At 37.0% G+C, this 25,878-nt stretch overlaps 1 protein-coding gene across 6 annotated transcripts in view; it reads left to right on the top strand.

Annotated features, from left to right (window-relative positions):
• Positions 1-25,878, top strand: part of Dlg2 (discs large MAGUK scaffold protein 2) — a 2,003,181-nt gene that overhangs the window by 451,025 nt on the left and 1,526,278 nt on the right. For all 6 annotated transcript variants that reach the window (XM_085841534.1, XM_029479404.2, XM_085841522.1 and 3 more), the window contains one exon: positions 13,550-13,624. In XM_085841534.1, coding sequence (XP_085697660.1) covers positions 13,550-13,624 — 75 coding nt within the window. The remainder of the gene's footprint in view (positions 1-13,549; positions 13,625-25,878) is intronic.

Raw genomic sequence — 25,878 nt, 5'->3', positions numbered from 1 at the left:
AAGGTTCCACATAATTGTAGGTATCTGAGTATTCTTCTTGGAATACATTTAAATTAATGGCATTTCACATATAGTTTTTAGACAATACCATCTAGCAATCTAACACACACACACACATGCTTTGAAATCTAAGAGGATGAGAGGAACAAATTTATATGAATTGCACTTTAATAAGTTGTAATTATGTGGTATCAAAAGATCAAGTTTTAAAATCTCTTATTCTTTGGAAATATGGTACATGTCTCCTTTCCTATGTAGTTATTGTAACTTTTAAAAATTAGAAATTATACATTTCAGAAAGAATTAAGCCTGCTAAACCTTTTTAGCATGTGTGTGTAACTGTGTGTGTGTGTGTGTGTCTGTGATAATTGTAAGAACAACAAATTGATTTCACCTAGTAAATGATACTATTTACTTTTGTGGTTATTTGGTAACCACAAAAAAGGTTTCTTTACAGGTAATTTTTAGATATATTTGGGAAGATATATATGTATAGAAATTTCTAGAATTTACAGTCACTGCTGTTCCCACATTATTTTGTAGTTCAGGATTTAATAGTTGAGAAATTCCAGTGAAGAATGCTCACTGATTGCAGCACAGAACATGCCCTTTTTTTTTTTCATTTCAAGAAGAAAAGATCAAGTTTAGCCCATTTTTGGGTCATCTTCATTGTGGAATGCAGTGCCAAAATGCAAATACTAATTACATTTAATGCATTTTGTGAGACTATGTTTTAAAATCTTGAACTCCAGAGCTTAGATTATGGCATATAAATATACATTGTATATAGTGTATGAATTTTGGAGATTTAGAGATCAAAGGAATATTGACACATGTCTTTACAGCACATTAAAAATACATTGTGTTTCTTAAAAGTATTAGCAGACTAGTGACCTCAAGTTCAGGATCCCAACTATATAGTCAATTTAGATTCCCAAATTTAGTCATCTTAAAGCTATTCCAGTTTCCTGGTTTTTCTGTGTGTCTTCTTTTTTATCGACAAAAGCTTCCATACGACACCAGGAGCAGAAGTTCTTGGTATTTGCTAAGCAGTTTCTCACACTTATTCTCATTTAATTTTCATGGTAATCCTGTGAGGTAAATATTATTATTTTATACTCAGAGGTGATAATATAAGCTCTGAGAAGCTAAGAAGCAGAGGAGAAAGAGCTTTGCTAAGAAGCATTATGTAAGTTAAGTATTTATCTTACTACTTTATAATATGCATAGCATCCTTACAGCAATCTTTTAAACTGGGGGTGGTATTTGCTATTTTATAAAAGAGAAGCTCATTTTCATAGAGACAAAGCCACGAAATAGCCCCAAGGAATAACTAATTAATACGTTGGCATGCTAACCTGAATGCAGTGGGTTCTTCATGGTACTAAGCGCTTTCACTGACAAGCTGTCAGGATCAGTGTGATGACAGAGTGAGCCAACAATATCCTTAGAGTGCATGACAGTTAACTGGCACCCACTGGGGGGGCCATGCCATATCAAGTCATAGAAAAGGCTTCTATTTCTTATCTTTACCTAAGTACAGTCTGAGAGTTAAGAACCTACTTTCTTTCATTAATTTGGGTAGCAAAGCCATTAAAATGATTTAATTTTTGAGTTTATAATATAATCACAACATCAATCTCTTCCTTCTCTCTTCACAAGCTCTCCCTCACACTCCTCTATGTGCCCCTTTAAATTCATGGCTTTGTTTTTCATTAATTATTATTGCATGCATATATGTAAATACACATATACTCCCAATTTCATAAATATGAACTGTTCTATTCATACCATGCTACTTGTATATAGGTTTCCAAGGCTGACCATTTGACAGTGGGCACCCAATTGGTGTGTTATTTCCTGTGAAACACTATCTCGTCCACTCTCAGCTTTCTTCGGTTGGCTATAGTTCCTTGTGAAAGGTTGAAATCTCATATGCTTTTGTCTGTCCACTTTGGGATGATCATTGATGTCCTCCTTCAAATAATGGTTTGGCAGTCATGCTGGTGAGACTTTATGTATGTAGCTTCTGACACAATCTCACAGCAAGTTGACAATTTTTCTGTCACCTCTTCTGGAATATTCTCTGAGATACTTTTGTAGGTATGTCCATTGAGATTGGGTTCCACATCTCTGCATTTTGTTTGGTTATGATTTTTATGAAGGGTGCTTTCTCTAGGAGCCAAAGAACACATAACAAAAACTCCCATACCAGACATTAGAAGCTATCTTTGGAGTTTCTGGCTGGGGATATCCAAGAGACATACAAAACATACAGATTATTGCTGTTACTATTGGTTAATTTCTAGAGGTGAGAAGTACGTCTCTATTGTGGAAGACACCATGTACTTCAGAAACATTGGGACCTCTTAACTGAAAAATGACATGAATGTCTCCTCCCTGAGCACTACTACCTTTCATGGTAACAGAAGGTAGGCAACCAACAGATCTAGGAAGCTATCATGCCCTATGAACCATGTTAATGACCAGCATGACACAATAGTCCTAGTGGTGCAGTAGAGGCACACCTATATTTGCAAGAACAGCAGCTCTCAAATTGGAATGAAGACCTACTCAGCAAGAGGGAAACCACGCCAAGTACCGGAAGCCTTGCTAACTACTCAGTGCTAGTGAAGTCATGATTATTAGAGGAGAAGCTACAACTATTAATTTACTAAACCAGTATAAGACCTAATAACAATCTTAAATATTTGCCCTTATACCCATAGATAAGTAGAGTCTTCACCCTTCATCAAGAAAAATTATCTTAAACCATGACTTTAATGTAGCATTTTCAGTTTTTATATGTGTTAATTACTCACAAATCGTACCTCTTGCCAGCCTGGGCAACTGTCTTCCTAGAGTATCATGGCAAGTGTGCGGAGACTCAGTTCCACCATCAATTCCCACTGAATACTTCTTGTTCTCAGCATCCTATGGAGAAGGGCCAAAAGCATGCTTAGGGCTTAGTAATTATTTCCTCAGAAACAAGTTAAGCCAATCTGTTTAAAATATCTTTCAAAATGCAAGAAAACGAAACAAAAAAGGAAAACAGAACAAAACAAAGCACAGTAAGACCAAGAAGAAAAGATACAGAGTCACATACTAAGAAATGTGCAATTGTGACCCAACAAAAAAGGAAAAATCATAATATTAGTCAGCTTACGTTTTACATCTCTATGTAAAACAACAGACTATGTAAACTCAAGAATATTATGATTAGACCTACTTTATTTCAGGCTCCACATGGTTTGCTTGTAATGATTAAACATCAGTGGTCCCTACTTTGCTCTGTAACTTGAGCAGGCATGTGACTTAATAATCACTTAAGAGGAACAAAATTGTGCAATCATGTGAAATCACAAATATACTCTAATCAGTTATTAAAATTGTCCAGTCCTGATAGGCATGGTGGCACATGCCTTTAATCCCATCACTTAGGAGGCAGAGACAAGTGTATTTGTGAGTTGAAGGCCAGACTGATCTATAGAGCCAGGGCAACACTGATAAACTCTGTCTCAAAAAAAAAAAAAGTTGAAATTCCAAATAATAACCCAGATGAAATGTCCCCAACGTGGCATCTTCAGATCAGACACACTTTTCTCCTCTCTATTGTTTACCAGCTGGTTGACATGGAAAGCTCTCTATTCTCTGAGCTCCACACATAATGATGTTGATAGTAGCAATAAAAACAAAGAAAATGGCAGACCCCTGCAAAGTGCTGACTGTGAATCAGAGTAGCTGGATTCTTTACTTATATTGTAACTTTGATGTTTCTAACTAAGCCAAAGAGAGGTTCGAAAGGACAATTTGCAAATTCAACTGGAATAACAAAAAACCTAGGATAGCAAACACTATTCTCAACAATAAAAGAATCACCATCCCTGACCTCAAGCTGTACTACAGAGCAATTGTGGTAAAAGCTGCATGGTACTGGTACAGCAACAGACAGGTAGATCAATTGAATAGAATTGAAGACCCAGGAATGAACCCACACACCTATGGTCACTTGATCTGTGACAAAGGAGCTACAATTATCCATTGGAAAAAAGACAGCATTTTCAACAAATGGTGTTGGCTCACCTGGTGGTTATCATGTAGAAGAATGCAAACTGATCCATTCCTATCTCCTTGTACTAAGGTCAAGTCTAAGTGGATCAAGGAACTCCACATAAAACCAGACACTGAAACTTATAAAGGAGAAAGTAGGGGAAGAGCCTCAAAGATATGGGCACAGGGAGAAAATTCCTGAACAGAACAGCAATGGCTTGTGCTGTAAGAACAAGAATGGACAAGTGGAACTTCATAAAATTGCAAAGCTTCTGTAAGGCAAAGGATACTGTCAATAAGACAAAACGGCAATCAACAGATTGGGAAAAGATCTTTACCAACCCTAAATCTGATACGGGGCTAATATCCAATATATATAAAAAACTCAAGAGATTGAGCTCCAGAAAACCAAATAACTCTATTAAAAGATGGAATAAAGAGCTAAACAGAAAATTCTCAACTGAGGAACACCGAACGGCTGAGAAGCATTAAAAAAAAAAAAAGTTCAACATCTTTAATCATCAGGGAAATGCAAATCAAAACAACCCTGAGATTCCACCTCACACAAGTCAGAATGGCTAAGATTAAAAACTCAGGTGACAGTAGATGCTGGCGAGGATATAGAGAAAGAGGAACACTCCTCCATTGTTGGTGGGATTGCAAGCTAGTACAATCACTGTGGAAACCAGTTTGGTGGTTCCTTAGAAAATTGGAGATAGTACTACTGGAAGATCCAGCAATACAACTCTTGGGCATATACATAGAAGATGCTCCAGCTTGTAATAAGGACATGTGCTCCACTATGTTCATAGCAGCCTTATTTATTATAGGAATGGATACAGAAAATGTGGTACATTTACACAATGGAGTACTACACAGCTATTAAAAACAATGAATTTGTGAAATTCTTAGACAAATGGATGGATCTGGAGGATATCATCTTGAGTGAGGTAACCCAATCACAAAAGAACACACATGATATGCACTCACTGATAAGTAGATATTAGCCCAGAAGCTCAGAATACCCAAGATACAATTTGCAAAACACATGAAACTCAAGAAGAAGGAAGACCGAAGTGTGGATACTTCGATCCTTCTTAGAATAGAGATCAAAATACCCATGGAAGGAGTTATAGAGACAACGTTCAGAGCAGAGACTGAAGGAATGACCATCCAGAGACTGCCCTACTTGGGGATCCATCCCATAAACAACCACCAAACCCAGACACTATTGCAGATGCCAACAAGATTTTGCTGACAGGACCCTGATATAGGTGTATCCTGTGAGGCTCTGCCAGTGCCTGGCAAATACAGAAATGGATGCTCACAGTCATCCATTGGACAGAGCACAGGGTCCCCAATGAAGGAGCTAGAGAAAGTACCCAAGGAGCTGAAGGGGTTTGCAGCCCTATAGGAGAAACAACAATATGAACTAACCAGTACCTCCAGAGTTCCCAGGGACTAAACCAGCAATCAAAGAAAACACATGGTGGAACTCCTGTCTCTAGCTGCATATGTAGCAGAGGATGTTCTAGTTGGTCATCAATGGGAGGAGAAGCCCTTGGTCTTGTGAAGGTTCTATGCTCCAGTATAGGGGAATGCCAAGGCCAGGAAGCAGGAGTGGGTGCATTAGGGAAGAGGGCGAGAGGGGAGGGGATAGGGGATTTTTGGAGAGGAAACTAGGAAAGGGGATAACATTTGAAATGTAAGTAAAGAAAATATCTAAGAAAAAAATAAAAGAAAGAAAGAGAGAAAGAAAAAAAGAAAGAAAGAAAGAAAGAAAGAAAGAAAGGAAGGAAGGAAGGAAGGAAGAAAAGAAAGAAAGAAAGAAAGAAAGAAAGAAAGAAAGAAAGAAAGAAAGAAAGAAAGAAAGAAAGAAAGAGAGAGTACAGCTGATTTGCTATACTCAGGCAATTGACTCCTGTTTTCCTCTTTGTCAAGTGTGTTGTCTTCAGAAACTTTCTGATTTTGAGTTTCTTTGGCTACAATATGATTGATGCATTTCATTTAGCTGGATATTTTATAGTGATCTGTCTATAAGGTGTTATTTTAGCCTCCAAAATGGATTCGATTATCTGCCTTAATGAACAGTGAATTCATGGGGCACCTTCTAACTCAATACCAATTTGCCTTCATACTTCTAGGGTGGGAGTCAACTGACCATACTGACCTAATCCTAAAATGGCTGACACTGACCTAAACCTAAGATGGTTGTACTTAGTTGCTGTTTGAGGACCAACTGTTGCCCCTTCACTAGAAGAGAAAACACAACTCCTTCCCTCAGGAATGTCTGTCTCCCTTTGCTAACTTTTTAATCATCCGTATAGATGCTCATCATAAAAAGGGTGACACTTTGTCATATCCCTGAAAATTGTGTGTGTTGGTTATTGTCTCTTTTGGAATCTCATTTAAATCTTATCTTATGCTTATAGGATGGATTTCTGATGTGTTCCATCCTGTGTATATATTTTAAAATTATAAATATTATCATATATAATATATTAATATATTGATTTATACTGTATTTAATGTAATACATTACATTGATATATGGAATTAATATATAATTATTTTTATTTTGATCCTGGTAGCATGATTTTCTCTCTACAACATCTTTCTTTGAAGTTACCTGTAGTTATAGAATATAAAGATTATTTTGGATAAAAATATTTTCAAAATTTCTTTATATATATTACTTACATAAATGACACACTTTATGAGGATCTATACCTACTTTATATTTACATGTTAACACATTTTATACTGATGTTTAAGTCCATAAAAGCAATATTTTCAAGCATTCTGAGAAGATTTTGTAACTGTGAAGATTTTAGATTGTGTAAATATCCATAAATAAATATACATTGACTTCTCAATCTATTTTATCCTCATAATTAGTGGAAAATTGTTATTTAGACATATATTTGGTACACATTGGGCTTTATAATGTGCAGATTATTTTTTAAAACATATCTATCTTTTCTGAAAAAAATCTGTCAGCTTTTGCTACATTAGAAAGAATGCTGGATTGGTACATAGTAGAAAGGTATATGATAGATGTTGAAATCAGAAAAGTACAGTTAAGAAGCAAGAGACTGAGAGACTTCAACCTACATTTTCTATTCTACTGTAAAAAAAACAAATCGTTCTGATAGTTTTCTTCTACAGACATATTATTTAAGGTCAGTATTGCTGATCCCTGGATCTCCATTTACAGGTTTAAACCTGTAGGTGGATGAATGGAAAGGAAGGGGCAAGTTCATTTGTAGGCTACTTTGTTATTAACTTTGACTTCAGATCTTTGTTTGTAAGCTGGTCAGGCTCTAAAAAAAAATCTTGCACACTATTTTTTGTTTAGCAGGTAAGCTAGTCAGAGGGTGTTCTTCTGCCATCTGTACATATTGTTTTAAGGGTGAGAAATAAGGAAAGTAGAATCCACCTGATAACATGGCATGCTAACAGTGCTTAGTAAGTGTACAAATGAGATGAAAACTTTTAAAACATGCAGAGAAAATTCTTAAAATTCCATTCTATCTTCATTTCTGGTGGCAGTTCCCTTAACTGTTGTTATATCTATTTCTCTGAGGGTCCAGTGAACTGACAGATACAATATGGGGCTGGATTTTCAACAACCACACTGAAGTAGAAGGCTCTATTAGACTATCAGCTCTTCAGTAGTGTTTTTCTTTTCTTTTCTTTTCTTTTCTTTTCTTTTCTTTTCTTTTCTTTTCTTTTCTTTCTTTTCTTTCTTTTCTTTTCTTTTTCTTTCTTTTCTTTTTCTTTTTCTTTTTAAATTACTCTAACATAAGAGAATAATGTACTATTGGCATAGTATACTATTTGCATAACCTTATACTAGATAACCCTATAGTAGACTAGAATGATAGGGGCTCTCAGTAGAGAGTGCAAGCCTTGGTAAAAGAAATATATTACACTATTGAATGAATGGGGTTTGGAAAAGGATACTTTAACCAATTCTACCTATCATATTTTTGAGTAATTATATTGCTCATATAACTCATGTGTTTCCTGGATTTTCCTTTTTTTAATTTTTTGCTATATACTTCATAAAGACATACAATAAGTATATAAAAGATAAGCTAACACACCTGTCTTAGCCAGGGTTTCTATTCCTGCACAAACATCATGACCAAGAAGCAAGTTGGGGAGGAAAGGGTTTATTCGGCTTACACTTCCATGCTGCTGTTCATCACCAAAGGAAGTCAGGACTGGAACTCAGACAGGTCAGGGAGCAGGAGCTGATACAGAGGCCATGGAGGGATGTTCTTTACTGGCTTGCCTCCCCTGGCTTACTCAGCCTACTCTCTTATAGAACCCAAGACTACCAGCCCAGGGATGGTCCCACCCACAAGGGGCCTTTCCCCCTTGATCACTAATTGAGAAAATGCCTTACAGTTGGATCTCATGGAGGCATTTCCTCAACTGAAGCTCCTTTCTCTGTGATAACTCCAGCTGTGTCAAGTTGACACAAAAATAGCCAGTACAATTGACCCCTTGTCAACTTGACACACAAACACATCACTAGTAAGCCTCAACCCTTACATTCTTATTCATCCCCAAGATCTAAATAACTTTAAAAGCCCCACAGTCTTTACATATTCTTAAAATTTCAATCTCTTTAAAATATCCATCTCTTTTAAAATCCAAAGTCTTTTTACAATTAAAAGTCTCTTAACTGTGGGCTCCACTAAAACAGTTTCTTCCTTCAAGAGGGAAAATATCAGGGCACAGTCACAATCAAAGCAAAAATCAATCTCCAACCGTCCAACATCTGGGATCCAACTCATGATCTTCTGGGCTCCTCCAAGGGCTTGGGTCACTTCTCCAACCATGCCCTTTGTAGCACACACGTCGTCCTCTGGGCTCCAGATGCCTGTACTCCACTGCTGCTGCTGCTCTTGGTGGTCATCTCGTGGTACTGGCATCTCCAAAACACTGCGTGACCCCTTCAGTCCTGGGCCTTCAATTACAACTGGGGCTGCACCTTCACCAATGGCCTTCCATGGCCTCTCACAGTGCCGAGCCTGAGCTGCTGTGTGACCCCTTCATGCCTTCAAAACCAGTACCACCTGGGTGACCCTTACACATTACCAAGTCCCACTGCAGAAGGAGTACAACCTTGCCTATCTCTGGAACACAGCCTCTTTGTGCTTTCAGAAAACACTTCCCAGAAGATGTCACCTCAACGATGCTGGTCTCTTCTTAATCACTGCTAATTTCTTAGCTCCAGCTAACCAGCATCAATAGTCCCAGTAATGCAAAGTTTTTGCTTTAGTAGTTCTGGTATCTTGTTAATCACAGCTGATTCTTCAGCCCCAGCTAACCAGAACTACAAAATCTTCACAATAAAAACAGCAATGGCCCTGAAGAGAGTCTTTAATTTTCCCTCTGAAATTTCACAACCCAGGCCTCCATCCTCTGCACTGTTCTCAACATTATCTTCCAAGCTCCTACACAGAATTCGACAGAGCTCTTAACACCGAATGGGTCTTCTGGCCCAAAGTTCCAAAGTCCTTCCACAGTCCTCCCCAAAACATGGTCAGGTTGTCACAGGAATACCCCACTCTGCTGGTACCAATTTGTCTTAGTCAGGGTTTCTATTCCTGCACAAACATCATGACCAAGAAGCAAGTTGGGGAGGAAAGGGTTTATTCGGCTTACACTTCCATGCTGCTGTTCATCACCAAAGGAAGTCAGGACTGGAACTCAGACAGGTCAGGGAGCAGGAGCCGATACAGAGGCCATGGAGGGATGTTCTTTACTGGCTTGCCTCCCCTGGCTTACTCAGCCTACTCTCTTATAGAACCCAAGACTACCAGCCCAGGGATGGTCCCACCCACAAGGGGCCTTTCCCCCTTGATCACTAATTGAGAAAATGCCTTACAGTTGGATCTCATGGAGGCATTTCCTCAACTGAAGCTCCTTTCTCTGTGATAACTCCAGCTGTGTCAAGTTGACACAAAAATAGCCAGTACAACACCCTTCTCTCCAAGGTCTGAGAACTGTCTCAGAGGGAAGGTTCAGGTTTAATAGTTGGTAGAGAACTAGAAGGCAGAAGCATCCTTTGGATACAGCAGAGAAGTTGTATACATGTAGTCAGGAATTTTGACAGCATGAACAATGCCTGTGCAAGCTTTAGCCAAACAAAATTCCCACATGGAGCAGGGAGAACTGTAGACAGAGTTCCATCCTTGTTCTTCAAGATGGCTTCTGGCAGAAGAAGAGATAGCTTTCAATAAAGGTGATAGGCTGACCACATTCCAGTGGATGGCCAGAGCAGCTAAGGGTATTTTGGCAACAACAATTGGACTTGATGGGTTTAAAAACCAAACTACTATTCTCCCCCCACCCCTCAAAATCAAAGAGAACATGCAGTTGGGTGGATAGGGAGATAGAGATAAATCTGAAAGGAGTTAGATGAGAGAACAATAAATATGATCAAAATTCATTTTATTTTATTAATTTTCAAAGAATCAATAAAACCTCCTTTAAAAAACAAAAATCAAAACAAACAAACAAACAAATAAATAAAACAATCCCAGTACAGATCGTCTGGCTTGTACAGCAATTGCTTTAACCCCTGAATCAATTCTCTTTTCCCTTCCCTTCCCTTCCCTTCCCTTCCCTTCCCTTCCCTTCCCTTCCCTTCCCTTCCCTTCCCTTCCCTTCCCTTCCCTTCCCTTCCCTTCCCTTCCCTTCCCTTCCCTTCCCTTCCCTTCCCTTCCCTTCCCTTCCCTTCCCTTCCCTTCCCTTCCCTTCCCTTCCCTTCCCTTCCCTTCCCTTCCCTTCCCTTCCCTTCCCTTCCCTTCCCTTCCCTTCCCTTCCCTTCCCTTCCCTTCCCTTCCCTTCCCTTCCCTTCCCTTCCCTTCCCTTCCCTTCCCTTCCCTTCCCTTCCCTTCCCTTCCCTTCCCTTCCCTTCCCTTCCCTTCCCTTCCCTTCCCTTCCCTTCCCTTCCCTTCCCTTCCCTTCCCTTCCCTTCCCTTCCCTTCCCTTCCCTTCCCTTCCCTTCCCTTCCCTTCCCTTCCCTTCCCTTCCCTTCCCTTCCCTTCCCTTCCCTTCCCTTCCCTTCCCTTCCCTTCCTCCTTCCCTCCTTCCCTCCTTCCCTTCCTTCCTTCCCAAGTGCTGCCACACTGCTGTTCCACCCCCTCACAGTCTCTGCCTCCACTCTCTTCCTCCCTTCTCCTGTTAGAGGGTAGACCTCCCCTTGAGGGTACCATCCCCCCATATCAAGTCTCTACAGGATTAGGTGCATCATCTCCCACTGAGGACAGACAAAGCAGCTCTGCTGTGGAAAGGATACCACAGTCAGGCTAGAGCTTTAGGCAGAGACTCCTCCACTCCAGTTGTGGTACCCTCATGGAGGCTGAGCTTCTTGCTAGCTCAATAAATAGCATTTTAGTAATTGTCTTAGGGTTTTACTGCTGTGAACAGACACCATGACCAAGGCAAGTCTTATAAAGGACAACATTTAATTGGGTTACAAATTCAGAGGTTCAGTCCAGTGTCATTAAGGTGGGAACATGACTGCATCCAGGCAGGCATGGAACAGGAGGAGCTGAGAATTCTACATCTTCATCTGAAGGCTGCTAGTAGAAGACTGACTGGCAGGCAGCTAGGATTAGGGTCTTAAAGCTCATGTCCATAGTGACACACCCACTCCAACAAGGCCACACCTCCAAATAGTGCCACTCTGTGGGCCAAGCATATACAAGCCATCACAGTAATACTCTTATTTCAAAACCTTAAACCTACACACACACACACACACACACACACACACACACACACACCACACTTATTTATTATTTATTTATCTAGCATAAATCAAAAGTGGAATTTGTTTTTTAGTATCTATCTTTAGTTATGTGAAGTGAATTAGTCCTCATCACTGATAATGTTCCTGCTAATGAGTCATGGTAATAACCTTGTTTTACACACTTGACCACCAAGAACAACTAATGACAGTAAGCACATGGCCTACGTTAGCATAAAACTATGGTCATCTGAAAATTGAACAGTGTGCCTTGTGGGCCGTGATAGCTCTACACATTATGTTTTGATTTAAACAAGAAAACTGAGCATAATTGAACTTAGAGATTGATGATATGAACTCATTTTTACAGTGACTTTATCCAAAATCACTCATACAGAATTTCTGAGCTTACTGCTGCCTTGAAAGTAAATCACCTCAATAAAGATTGCTTGGAAAATTTTAAAAATTCACTGAGACATACATGCTCAAATATTTGCATTATAAGAGCATAGAAATCAGTAATGCAGCTTTTCATTCAGCTAAATCAGAAACGCCAGTGTGGTTGATAAAATCAAATCAGATTGTATGATAACATTCCGTTAGCCTAATGGAACAGATAGCATATAAGAACAGCAGAAGCAGCTTCTTGTAGAAGAAGGAGCATACATGGATTCTTAGTATCCTCTTTCCTAGCAAGGTGAGGCTTTGGTAAGTTGATTAGCTTATTTCAGACTCTGATGTCTGCCCTGTATAATCACATCATAATTTCTATTGATATAAATTTTATTCGTTGTGGTTACTAATAAGTATCTAATAGATGCAAACCAATCCATGAAAATTAAATGGCTTAATAAATCATATCTGTGGTTTTATAATAGTTATTAACATTACAGACTGTCTATTTCCTCACATCAAGTATACAAGGAGAGAAATACAAGATGTCCTATTAGAACCCCACTCCTCTTGGGACTAAGCATGATTGCAGACTGACATAGTACAGTCACTATTTAAAGGGCCACTTGATTTCTTCTTAAAAGGGCAATTAGAACGACAGTTTACAGGATTAAAGTATGAAAATGTTAATTAGAGATAAATTACTTAAACTGGAAAAAGAGTCTTAAAAATGGTTTAAAATATCAGACTGCTGGTTCTTTGAGCAAATTCTTTCATTTTGCTGAAGTTCTGCCTCTAATGAGGCAAGGAAGATAGTATATAAATAAAAAATAATAAAAAATAGATAAATATTATTTATAATATAAACGATTCACCCCTAAATTCTTGAGTTCTATGAAACATCCTAGAGAGAATCCCTTTGCTAGCTTCTATTGAGGAAGGGGTTACAGGTGAGTCTTTCTCTGCCTCCTCTCCAAAGAGGACACAGAGCCTGTTGATGTTGATTTGAAAGGAGCAGAATAGTTCTGCATCTGGAGTGCCAGAGTGTTCTTATGGTTCCTGCTGGGGTCTAGAAGGGCAACTGCTAAGTAAGCATGGTGCTAAATTTCTAGTTCCCAAAGTAATGAACCAAAACACAGGATATTTCCCTATGTCTTAATAAGAATTGAAATATAGATGTCATTTTCTGTAAGACTGCACTAAAAATCAGCCTCAGAAGTTTCTTCAATACTTCTAATTATGGTAATCAGCTTAATGATTATAAATGTGCTACCTAATATGTGTCTATTTATGTAATATATGCAAAATAATCCAGTTTTCACTTATTTCTAGCAAAACCAAGGCAAATGCCCAGCCCAGAACTGTTCAGTGGAAGCCCCTACCTGGATGCCTGTCCATCACTGTACTGTAAGTTACTTCAAGACTGATTACAATAAAAGAGAGATGTTGTTTTATTCTAGAATAACCTTCTGGAATGAGCTAGAATATGGCTTAAAACTTTAGAGTAGAGAAAACATTTTGATAAGAAAAAAAAATGCCTTTTCAGACAACAGTATATTATAAAGTCACCACGATTAGGGAATCTATTTTGAGTCAGGAAACTTGCAAAGTACCTCTCTAAATGAGTTATTGATGAGTTAGGTTTGCATGGTCATTAAAATGAATATGTTTGCACATGTGTTTTTCCAAATAGCTGCATATCCAGCACTATTTGATCTTGAGATGCATTGGAGAAGATGCTTTTATTTTATCATTGTTTTGTTGACTGCTTAATCGTGATGAGTAAATGGACTCTCAATTTCCAAGTCTTCCTGGAGTAATAATAGACTCTGCATTTGTGTGGACTCTACTATCTGAGAATTATTCAAGTGCCTGTGAACTAAGCAGGTACTATGTTATTATCCTTGGGTTGCAGATAGAAGACTTAACCACACAGGGAGTAAGAATAGCACATCAATCGCAGAGCTGGCAAGAGATGCCAGATACCCTAACTCTCTTTTCCTGTGCTTACTCTATTACATTGTGCAGGGAAGTAAATGAAAGAAAGAGACTGATTTGTATGATAGTCTCTTACCCATGCATTGCCTGATAGAGATGACAGTGGCACCTCTGGGAATTATCTTTGCTATAGCTAACACTTTGCCGAGCATGAAATAATGTGTGTGACATGGACAAGAAATCAGAAAGCCACTTTGAAGCATTGCTCTCATTTAACCCTCTCTGTAGGAGATCTAGAAGTGATGATGTATGGAGTCAACTAAATACTTGTATCTATTGTTGAAAAACAAGCTGTGCAAAGGGGCCTCTTGGCTGCCATGATGGGCCTTTTGTGGTATTGGAAAGTACAGTTAGGGGATGTTAATTTTCCTTGAGATCACGTAAAGGACTATTCCTTCCTTGTCTTTGTTAGTATCAGGGAAGAAGGAAAGATGGGATCACCTTTAGTCAAGGAGATGATAAAGCTAAATTTTGGAGGGATTCCTGCTGTGCAGAAGCAGTCTAGACTTGCCAGAGGCTGAAAAAATAAAAATGTCGCATTTTTGCGAGCAGATGGCCAGAGGGGAGTGTGTGCCTAGGGACTCTGCTGCTGCCAGGGAGAAGATGAGTTTTAATAGTTTTAGTTCTTCATCAGTCACTACTTTTATTGTGTCCTCAATGACATTATCTTACAGGTACTGATTCATATGTCTGTTTATTCAAGGAGACTACATACTTTTTAGGCTCCTAATGTACAAATTCCTAAATAAGTCCATTTTTACAGAAGGGCCCTGATCTGAATCTTTAGTATGCTGTTAGCTGGTATCTTTAGTAAGTGCTATGTTTGAATGTGGGCTTTTGTAAGCTTTTTTTTTTTCACTCAAATATTTCTTTACAAAGAGGAATAGTCCTGCTATCTGGCCATTTGGGGTTGAGTTTTCATTCTGGAATCAAAATAACTTACAGATGACTTCTCTTCTGGGCTCCTGGTGTTTTACACTTGGATTGTTATTGAAATCAGAAGTATTTGACATAAGATGGGACTTTTTGTCTATTTCCTTTCACAGAGTTCATCACACAAAATATGTGCTTTGAGAAATTTATCTTTGGACTAGAAAAAAATTAGTAATTAGTATGCAAATTTATGATGATATAATCATGAACTAAGTTGTGTCCACTTTCTTATACTCTTTAATATAGTAGTGTCCCTGCTCTATCAGATACACCCATGTGTAACACCAATAAGATTTTTTCTTTATCTGTAATCTAAAGTAAAGGAACCCTGGCAACATATTGTTAGAATATGGTCTTTGGGGCTACTGAAAATAGTTTTTCTTCTTCATTCATGCTCTTAGGAGCCAGAGGATTCCAGATTAGGTCTTCCTATTGTAGGAACTTAAGAAATAAGTAGATGACTACATTTTAAGATGCTTTCTGTAGATCATGAGCCAGTCTTGTTGACACTAAAATCTAGTTCCTATCTGTGTCCACACAGAAGCCTTAGAAACTAAATGTGGCTTCTGCTTTGGGATTGAGAGATGCTGGCTTGATGAAATTTTCCCCATCATTATTTACAAGTAATCATATTCCCTAGTGAGGAAGGTACCACTGGAAGACCAATGCAGTACATAATGATTTGTTTCTTGGCAGGTAACTTCCCCCAACCACAGAGGTAGCCTTCCAATGACCACTATTGGAGTGTTTGAGCCTGCTCTACCCATTTCTCTGGCATATACTAAAACCAGCAGAGATAGGTGGATTTTTGTTTTTGAGAATCTATTATTTATCCTAAGGATACTAATACCAGCAGTTACTAATACCAATGGAGATAGATGGATTCTTGCTTCTGAGATACTAGTACCAAGAGATATAGATGGATTCTTGCTTCGGAGATGCTAGTACCACCAGAAATAGATGGATTCTTGCTTCTGAGACTCTACTATTTGTCTTAAGGATATAAAAGACAGGAGGGTATTGCTATTGACTCACATGAATGAACTCTTCAGGAAGTGTTTTGTGATCCTCTTGGAACTGGCCATTCTAAGTTCTTACATCTTCAGAAATCTGACTGTGAAAAGGTTCTAATGAGTAATAGACAGCCATAAGTTTCTGTTCAAATCTTTCCCCTCAAATTATTAGCTGTATATATTTATTAGGGGTTTGACTGTTTTTATATTTACTTTCAAAAGAAAAAATGTCATCAGCAATACTTATTAAGTCTCCAATCCCATTCACCAAAGTTCATGCTTTAAGTCTCAGACAGACATTTCCAGAAAGCTAAGATTTAAAATTTTATAAGTCTATTAATTTCAGTGATCTAATTCTTTGCAAAAGTTAGATGTATAAAAAAATCACCAAAGATGAACTTGATAATGATATATTTTATGATAGTGAAAAATATGGATCTAACTGTGTCATAAGCTCACACAGTTATATAAAAAAATCTGCAAGTAGGTAAAACAGTTTTGGCATTAATTTTCATTTTGTTATCTCTGAGGAAAAAGTGAAATTCATAACTTCATGTTTTTAAGAAGATGTCTTAACTGTCTCAAATCCTCTGAGACTGAACCAAGTTATAAATAAATTAATACATTCTTACATAATAAATGAATAGACTCTATTATCTTTATACATTTCTTTGGGTGCAGTTGATTCTCTACTACATTCATTATCCATTGTCCTAGTGATTTTTTGGGTTCTATTCTGCAGTGATTGTAATTGAATTTTATTTATTTTTTATTTTTTTATTAGATATTTTCTTTATTTGCTTTTCAAATGTTATCCCCTTTCCTAATTTCCCCTTACTTTATGTGGAATTGTGTGACTCTACATATGTGTATTTGCAATAGTTTCACTTACACTACTAGAATAACTACGATGTTTGCTAGTGAGGAGCATGGCGATTTATCTCTCATGTGTGAGTACATATATGGTTACAGTGGGCACTAGAGCTAAACTCTTTCTTACCCCACAGTTTAACTGGTGGAATACCCTGTTACTTTGTATGGTCATGAGTAAGATACCAGTGGTTATGACTCTCTGCTACTTTTAAGCAGTTGAGAAAATGTCCATGCATTCTGGGGCCTAGGTGAAGACAGTTGAACAGTTCATCAAAAGATGAACTTGGCTAGAGATTAGCTCTTAGCATGTGACATTCAAGAACATTGAACTTAACCAATTTCAAGGAAGTTGGGTGGCATTTTAAGGCATTTTTATAGACTGCTTGTTATGGCTATAGCCTGTACATGTACTTCAATTTATTGAGGACTACCCTCAGTCAAACTTTGGTTATTTGACTTTACCTAGACATTACTTAGACATTACATGGCTGTAATATGTGATTGGACTAACCAAGAGTAAGTAATCAAGAATAACTAAGAGTAAGAGGTACTCAGTAGTAGCCTGACTACAAAAATTACATCTACATATTTCTGTCATTTACGGAAACTTGAAAAGTAATGTTAAGGGAAGAATTTTTAAAAGATAGATTGAAAATAAGGTCTCTGCTACTAGGGAGCTTATCAAAGATACTTCCATGTCTATATATTGTTATATATTATTCATGTTTATTGCAGTAAGTCTGTTACATAATTTTTAAAATTCATGTAAGTATTTGAAAATTAGAATATTATGCTCCCAGTATATGAAATTTTGGTTATTCTCTTATTTAGCACATGTTATGAGGTATAACAGATCCTTGGATTTCTCAGTAGATGACAGAAAACAATACATGCCAATAATACATATGTTTGGTACCTCATTGTATAACAACAAAAGCTATACATTTTTCTTGTCCACTGTTTTCTTTTTATTTCCAGTGCAATTGATGTCACTTAACTTTGCATAAAGCTCACATTCCCAGCCCGAGGCTCTCAGAAACACATAGCCATCAGGAAATCACATTGTGTCTGCTCTCTGGGAGTTTTCAGAGTTCCCATGAGGACAGAACCACTGGCTAACTCTTCTGCTGGGAAATTAGACTCATAATGGCTTTGATAAATATTGCCTTTCCAACAACTGGGCACAATTTTTATTTTTTAGGGCACAGTTTTGATACTATAAACAGTCTCTTTATGGAGTGAAAAGTTAGGCCATTATCAGATGATCATAGTTTTAGGAAAATTACAGAAAATTGCAGTATAGAGGACCTTAAATTGGTGAGCACTGTGTGTATCTGGCCATATGGGCAGTAGTCATGGGTTTGGAAGAGACTCTCAAAGAGAATTATCTCAAGAATAAGTCCAATACACTTTAATAAATGGGAGCTCTGTGGATAGCTCTGGTGTCAATTTTGTGGGGTGGACATCAAGAAACTATGCGGAAGACAGGATAGCTGGATAGGTAGTCTACTTTCTTTCTTTACCAGCCATTGCACTTTAGATTTATATTAGTTTTCTCTCTGGGTTTAAAAGACTTCTGAGACCTGAAGTACTCACATAGAATGTGTCTGTTACAGTGAGCTTTGAAACATACCCAGAAAAGCAGCTCAGTGGCATTCATGGAGAGGGGCATCGGTCCAGGTAGATGATACAAAGACATTCTCAGCTAACACATATAAAAACTAGCAAGGAGGATAGGAGGCATAAAAGCTTATAGGGAAGTAAGCAAATCCAGAGGTGTCAGGATCTGAAGCTAAGAGGTAGGGTAGTCACCAATCATGAGGAAATCAAAGGCAGGCTCACTGTAAAACTAAGCTCAACAAAGTTGAAGCTCAGTGTTCTGAGCTTTCTTTATTCTGTATGCTTACTAAATATTTTAATTCTAATGATCTTTTACACAATTTGACTTATATTTGGACCTCACAATCACCTGTCTTTTCAAAATGTTTCCTTTTGCCATCCTATATATGCTTGATGAAATTCAAAAGAATGTGACTGTTAAAAATATTTTTTCTGTGTGTTTTCATGAGTAACTTCTGAGTTTATCTGAGCCTACAGTATAGCTGTTACAGTGTTTAGGACATTTTATGTTCTTATAATTTATTCATATTCTTTACTTTCTTCATATTACTGTAGAGCATATAGTTTATCCATGTAAAAAGCAAAATTAAGTGATATTCTTTCGTTCATTCATAGAATTGTACAAGTTTCACCTCAATGAATTTTAGAATATGTTCATGACCCTCAGAGAAACTGTACCCCGCTTAGTAGGTACTCTGTGGCCAATGTCTCTCTTCTCCCAGAAGTAAGGATCTATTTTCCCCCTCCCAGAATTGTGTATTCAAGGTCATTCCTAAAGATAGACTTGTGTAATATGTAGTCTTTAGCAATTGCTTGCTTTAACTTTGGTATATTCTCAAGGTCCTTATATCATTACAAGTATCTATCTTTTATTACTTGTTTGATGGATAGCTGTCTGTTATCTGCTGTGTAACTATTCGGTTATAATACTTCTTTTAATCCATTTATAGTCAACAGACATAAGAAATGCTTGCATCTTTGAACATCATAAGTAATGACATGAATATTCTTATGTGAGTTTTTATGTGGTTATGTGCTTTCTGTTTTATTGGGTATTTGCAAAATTATTTTTTTGGTCATATGGTGACTTTATGTATAGTATTATAAAGAATGTTCAAGCTGTTTTTAAAAGCAGTTATATAATTTTATATTCTCAGGAACAATATGTGATTTTCTATACATTCTTATCAATTCTTGTTATTTCTTACCATTTTATTGAAGACATAATAGTCTGAAAAGATTTTTGCATGCCAGGCATGGTGGCACACGCCTTTAATCCCAGCACTTGGGAGGCAGAGGCAGGTGAATTTCTGAGTTTGAGGCCAGCTTGTTCTACAGAGTGAATTCCAGGACAGCCAAGGCTACACAGAGAAACCCTGTCTCAAAAAATAAAAAAATAAAAAAAAGATTTTTGCTTTAGAGTTGGTTTGAATTTATCTAAAATAAAGAATGTTGAATACCTTTTAATATACTTAAAAACCATTTTTTATTCTAGTTGTAAAAACATCTATACAAAATCCTTTCTCCATATCTAATTATTTTAAATTATTGAAATATGAAACTCCTCCTATGTCCTGCCCAACATCTAACAGGTTTATAATTGTAATATTTTCTGTTCAAGTATCTTCATTCTATAACCATGTATTGGCACTGTTATCTGTACTATGACTTTTAAAAACTTTAACAAATCCTAATATAACCTTCTGAATACACCACTTTAATGAACCTACGTGTAATTCAAGGTCACAGAGACTTTCTCTGATATTTTCTTCTCAGAATTTTACAGTTTTAGCTCTTACATTGTTCTCTCCAATCAATTTGGAGCTCATTTTTGCATGTGGTATGTGCAGATATCTAAGTTCATAGTTTTTATTGTTGGAAAAAAATCTATTCATTCCTCACTGGATTAACTTGGGGACTCTTTTTTTGAAAAAAATGTTAGGTATAAATATCTTTGTGGACTTCATTCTTTCCTACTGAGTTGATATCTATCCTTCTATTTGGTATAAGCTAACAATCATTTAGAAGTAACCAATGTAGTGTTGATGTCAACATCATAAAAATTTTAATGCTCACAAGTTATTTGTTTGCTCCAAGTCATGAAAGTATAATGAGAGAAAGGTGATTTCAAAATAATCTATTTAACTCAAAAACTCTTATCTTTACTACAACACTCAGGTTTTAGTGATGGGTGTGTTTACTGCGTTTTCTGCTTAGTTTTTTAGGCACATGTATTGGATCATTATGATTCATTAATACCTTATTTCCAACCATATTTATGCACATCTTTAATAGTCATAGCCATTATTTACCTAGCTAATTGTGTGATACAGATTAATAAAGAAAATGCACAAAAATTCATAGGAGGCCATCAATAAAACTTGTTGCATTAGCAGGTATAAAAATGAAAGCTAGAAGTGAGAAAGGAATAAGATACTAAAATCAAGTCCAAGCTCTTCAACTCTTCAGTAGTATGGATTAGTATGTTACTTCCTTATACCTAATATCACAAATATTGATCACAAGTCAACACAGGCAAAGCTAAAATTATACATAAAACTCTCCAAGTAGATATCAGAATTACTGTTGTGTTTTCTAAGTGCAGTCAGTGGTCCCATTATTCAGGTTTAAGAAAAACTGCTATCTAACTGTTCATTCCATTTGCAGAAAGCAGAAAGCTTATAAACTCTTCAGTTAATTATGACAAACTGGAAGTATGGTTCAAATATAGATAAACTCCAAGGGAGGTTCTCAGTCCATTCTGCAGTGCTCAATTGAATTTATGCTTTTAGCCATCAGTGGTCTTGGAGGACAGACAGATGGTATTAGAACAGGGACCTTGATGGTGCATGCAATGTTAGCTTTGGTTGATACCATCACTTACTATCAGCAGCATGCAACATTCTGTTATCTGTTATTCTATTATGTGTTGGCATTACAGAGGATTTGAAATGGAGCTTAATAATTACTCAACTGAAACCTTTACCCACTACTAAAGGAGAATGGGTTGATATAAAGGAATGAGATATAGACTCAAACAAGATTGTTGACATCTTTTACTAGCTTTATGACTCTTTATCAAGTTAGCATAGCAATTAACACATACTTCAATTTCAGAATTTTATTTCAAAATTGGAGATAACATATGAATGAATCTTAGTTTTTGGTAAATACACGCTACAGGTTAATTTTTTAAATTGGGTTATTATTACCAGCAATGAAGATAGCTCAATGTGGCTATAGTTTAAGTTCTACTGGTTCTCAAAGAGACCTGAGTAATGGAATATGGTGAATTGGTCTACTTTCAATTCATCCCAAAGCCTCTAGGGTACAACTGAGAATACAAAGTTTGGAAATGTAAAAGGGTTAACCTACAAACAGGATAAAGGTTTTTTTTTTTTTCCTGATAGTCATATTTTATAACTTCTATAATACTGAAAGCCTTTTCTGAATTAAGAACTAGTGTTATATTTGTGTTGTCAACTTAAGTTCCAGAGAACTCTCTTGGAAGAAATAATTCCACTCTCCCTTGTTGAAAGAGCCTCCCGACCCATGTTTGATTTGGATTTGGAGCACACAGCATACATATAAGATGATGCAGATTCACTATCCTGAATGTAAAGCTCATCTCTCTTAAGAACACTCCATGTATCACTTTCTAACTGTTATCTGCTTTCTTGTTTGCTGCTGTTAGATCTCCAGGGCAAATCCACAGACACATGGAGAGCTTTCAATTTGCATATTGATGACTATTCACAGACCAGCTAGAGACATGAATGACAAATCTTCCAAAGAGTAAGTCCACTCAAAGCTGAAATTGTAAAAGCATAGGGCATAGGAAAGGGTACATACTGATCACATACTTTTATAAAGAATATACCTTTGTGATATTGTTGCACCTAACTTATAAATTTAAAAAGGGTTAAAGCTAGGTAATGTTAAACAACTCAACTGGACAAAACTAACATGGAAGCTTCTTATATGACTTCCTTGGGCCTTCTTTCTCTTCTCTCTGTGATGTCCTTTGAATTGTGCACCAACTTGACTCATTAGATTTAACCTCAGTTACTCCTGACAAGTGAAACTATCCCAGGAAATGAGGTCTAGCAACAGGCAGCTTCCTACTCCCAGTACAGAGTGGGAGTTAATGCCAAATTTCTTGAAGCTGTCTCCAACTACCTTTAGCCTCAGTGGAATTGTACTAAATATTTGGACAAAATCTGGCCCACAGTAAACTTGTAATGATGTTTGACATTACAATGGAACTTTAATTGCTGCAGTTCTTCCAGGAGGTCCTAACTGGCAGCATGTAATGTGATTCATCCCATGCTTGCTGTGCAATAAAAGCCCCCACCCCAGGCTAAGTACAACACATTCATTTAATCAAAAATTCAAATTATATGGAAATATTCATGTCTCAAAACGGTTACTACTCCACTATATCCATAAAGAAAACTATATATAAATATTTGAAAACCTTGACTTGCTGATCCATGTATATTCAAACACCTCTGAACAAACACCTAAGTAAGAAGTTACTGCTATTTGTATCTGGATTGGATGAACCTCTCAACGTATGGGAAGTAAATGTGCTAATTTATTTTGATGGTTATTTTAAATTGCATTTTGGTGAAGCAAATATTTTGCATAATCTAATATCCATGCCTTAATTAAATATATACTATAAAAACACATTCTTAAAGATGTTCAGAGAAGCAGTTTGCCTCTGCAATGAATTTGGTCACACACCATTGTTCTTTAGGTAGTGTCAGCATTTTCATTAAAAGCTGTACTCTATTTATAGCCTGGAAGGAAAAATGCATTCTGGGCTAAAACTTCATGTACAAAATGTTTTTCCAAAAGCAGTCTTGTAAGGTACACATAGATGGAAGTTTTATGACTGTCTGAAATCTCAAGTTTTAGAAGGAAACCCGTGAGAAGCTGACAGAGAATGTCATTTATTCCTGCCTCCTATGTATCAGGATAGCACACAGCATCTGGGATGAGAGCTGGGCTATGAAGAGAATATAGTTCTCTGTCACGAAGCCAGAAAGTCAGGATTCTTGGATTTCACTTCTGGTTGGTCTATTTGATATATATCAGAAGCAGCATGGATTTTGTGGTCACTTAGAATGAGGCTACGATTCCATCTCTACTGCTTACACAGTTTGGGGAATTTCTTAAGCCTGTCGGGTGAGCAGGATAGACTCACTGACAAGTTGGATGTCATTGGACTGTGATTATTTTGTTTTTAAATGCTATTCATGGTTGTTTGAAACTGCATATTCTGTTTTCCTCTGTTAGTGGGAATCCTTATTCTGAAAATTTATTTTAAATGAATGGTTTTTCTAAATGTATTTTGCCAAAATGAAGTTGTCAGAGAAATGATACAGTTAATTCCATTCCACCTTTAAAGAAGGCAAAGTATGGTAGATAATATATGAACAGCTCACATGATTTTAGAGTTGTCTAAAAGTCATCAATTTTGTTCCTGCAGTTTCCAGACTAGGGACATTTATTACCTTACTCTGTGTTGACAAAATGAGCCGAAATTGCCATAGTTGACTTGAATAGATATTTGGTAGTCACATGGATAAGATGAGCCCCTTATAAAGATATATGGCATTTTGTAGGATACAGCAAAGCATTCTCTTTACAGCTACCTAGCTAAAGAAGAACCATCGGAAGGACTGGGAGTTAGCCGTTTCTTGTTTTCAGAATTGCTGTATCCTAGAGCTAGTTCATCATAATAACATACACTACTTAGTTTGTACAAACCTAGCTTATAATTTCTGGATATCTCATTTCATTCATAAAACAATCTCTTCTCCTTTTATCCTTAATTAATTTGGTGTATTCTGCAATATGCTTACTATGCCCAGATACTGTAAATTCAAGTGGTATAAGAAAACAGGCATTGTTCCTTTCTTCATGGGGGAAGAAGAAGTAAAACAAGTAAGTGTACATGTACAGATAAATCAGTAACCAGGGTAATTGCTATTCAATTCAAATATATTTGAAAAGAAAATTATGTATAGAAAGACATCTAAACAAAATGCTAATTAAACATATATTTAAAAAGTAAATCAACTAGAGAGGAGGGAGGGAGAGAGGTGAGAGGTGAGGTGGGGGCAGAAAATGGAGAGAGCTATTTTGGCAGAATGAATAGTATATACTTAGACCTGTTACAGAAGGTTGCATTTCTGAAAAACCAGAAGACCACCATGGGAGTAAAAAATAAGATTAATGGGGAGAGGGGAGATAGGCAGTGGTAGAAGACACAAGCCAAAGCATGTTCAGAACTTCACTGAAGTGTTACAGTTTGTAAATTGAGTAGGGAGGAGTGTGTGAGTATATGTTGGAGTTCTGAAGTTATTGTTCTGACAGCTATATAAAGAACAGGTGGGAAATAAAAACATAGGTGGTACACGGTCTCATTAAAAAAATAAAAGAATATTTTTGCAAAGATTTTTGCAGAAATCTGGACAAAAATAGCTGTGGTGTGAATTATCTTGGTGGTGGAAAAATGAGAGAGATGAACAAATGTGTGGTGTTTGTGGACAGATTTTCCAAAACACGGAATGATTGCACAAGTAAGTAAAAGGAGGCAGTGTGCTGTCAAATGAATTCTGCGCTTTGGTGCAGGTTCCTTTTTAAAAATAGTAGAGGGAGGAGTATGGAATCTATTGAAACGTCTCTAGACAGCAGCACAGATATCAAGAAGAATTTTTTTTTTTTAGTATAAGCCAAGAATATTTAAAAGTTGAAGAAGACAAGAAAGCTAGTAAGTAAAGCACAAATTCACAGTAGATGATTTAGCAAAGGGGTCACGGGACAGCGGTTTCAATAAGGTGGTAATGCTGAAGAGTAAGTAAACATGACCATTATATGTATTTTGCACTAATAAAAGTTTACTCTCTGTGGGAAACTATTGATGTGCAGTATGGAAAACAAGAGGTTACATATATAATAGATGCGTTTATTAATAACAAAAGTCTCCTTAGAAGATGGAATAGATGAGAGCTAAGGACTGTGTCCTGGCTGGTGTCTGAGATGTAAGTGCAGATGGGTACGGAGAGGTACTTGAATATAGAAGTAAGTTCGAATGTGCCAGTGGGAAACGTTGAGTGGGATGTCTTCTATTTACTATGTGAAATTGCAGTGAGTGGGCCTGACTGCTGAGAGCGAGAAGTGGGGAGAGGAAGGGACCAGATGGTAGAAGTA

Source organism: Mus caroli, unplaced genomic scaffold (genome assembly GCF_978045245.1).
Source record: "Mus caroli unplaced genomic scaffold, Mus_caroli_1 scaffold_8, whole genome shotgun sequence".
NCBI lineage: Eukaryota > Metazoa > Chordata > Mammalia > Rodentia > Muridae > Mus > Mus caroli.
This window is presented reverse-complemented; position numbering and strand designations above follow the sequence as displayed.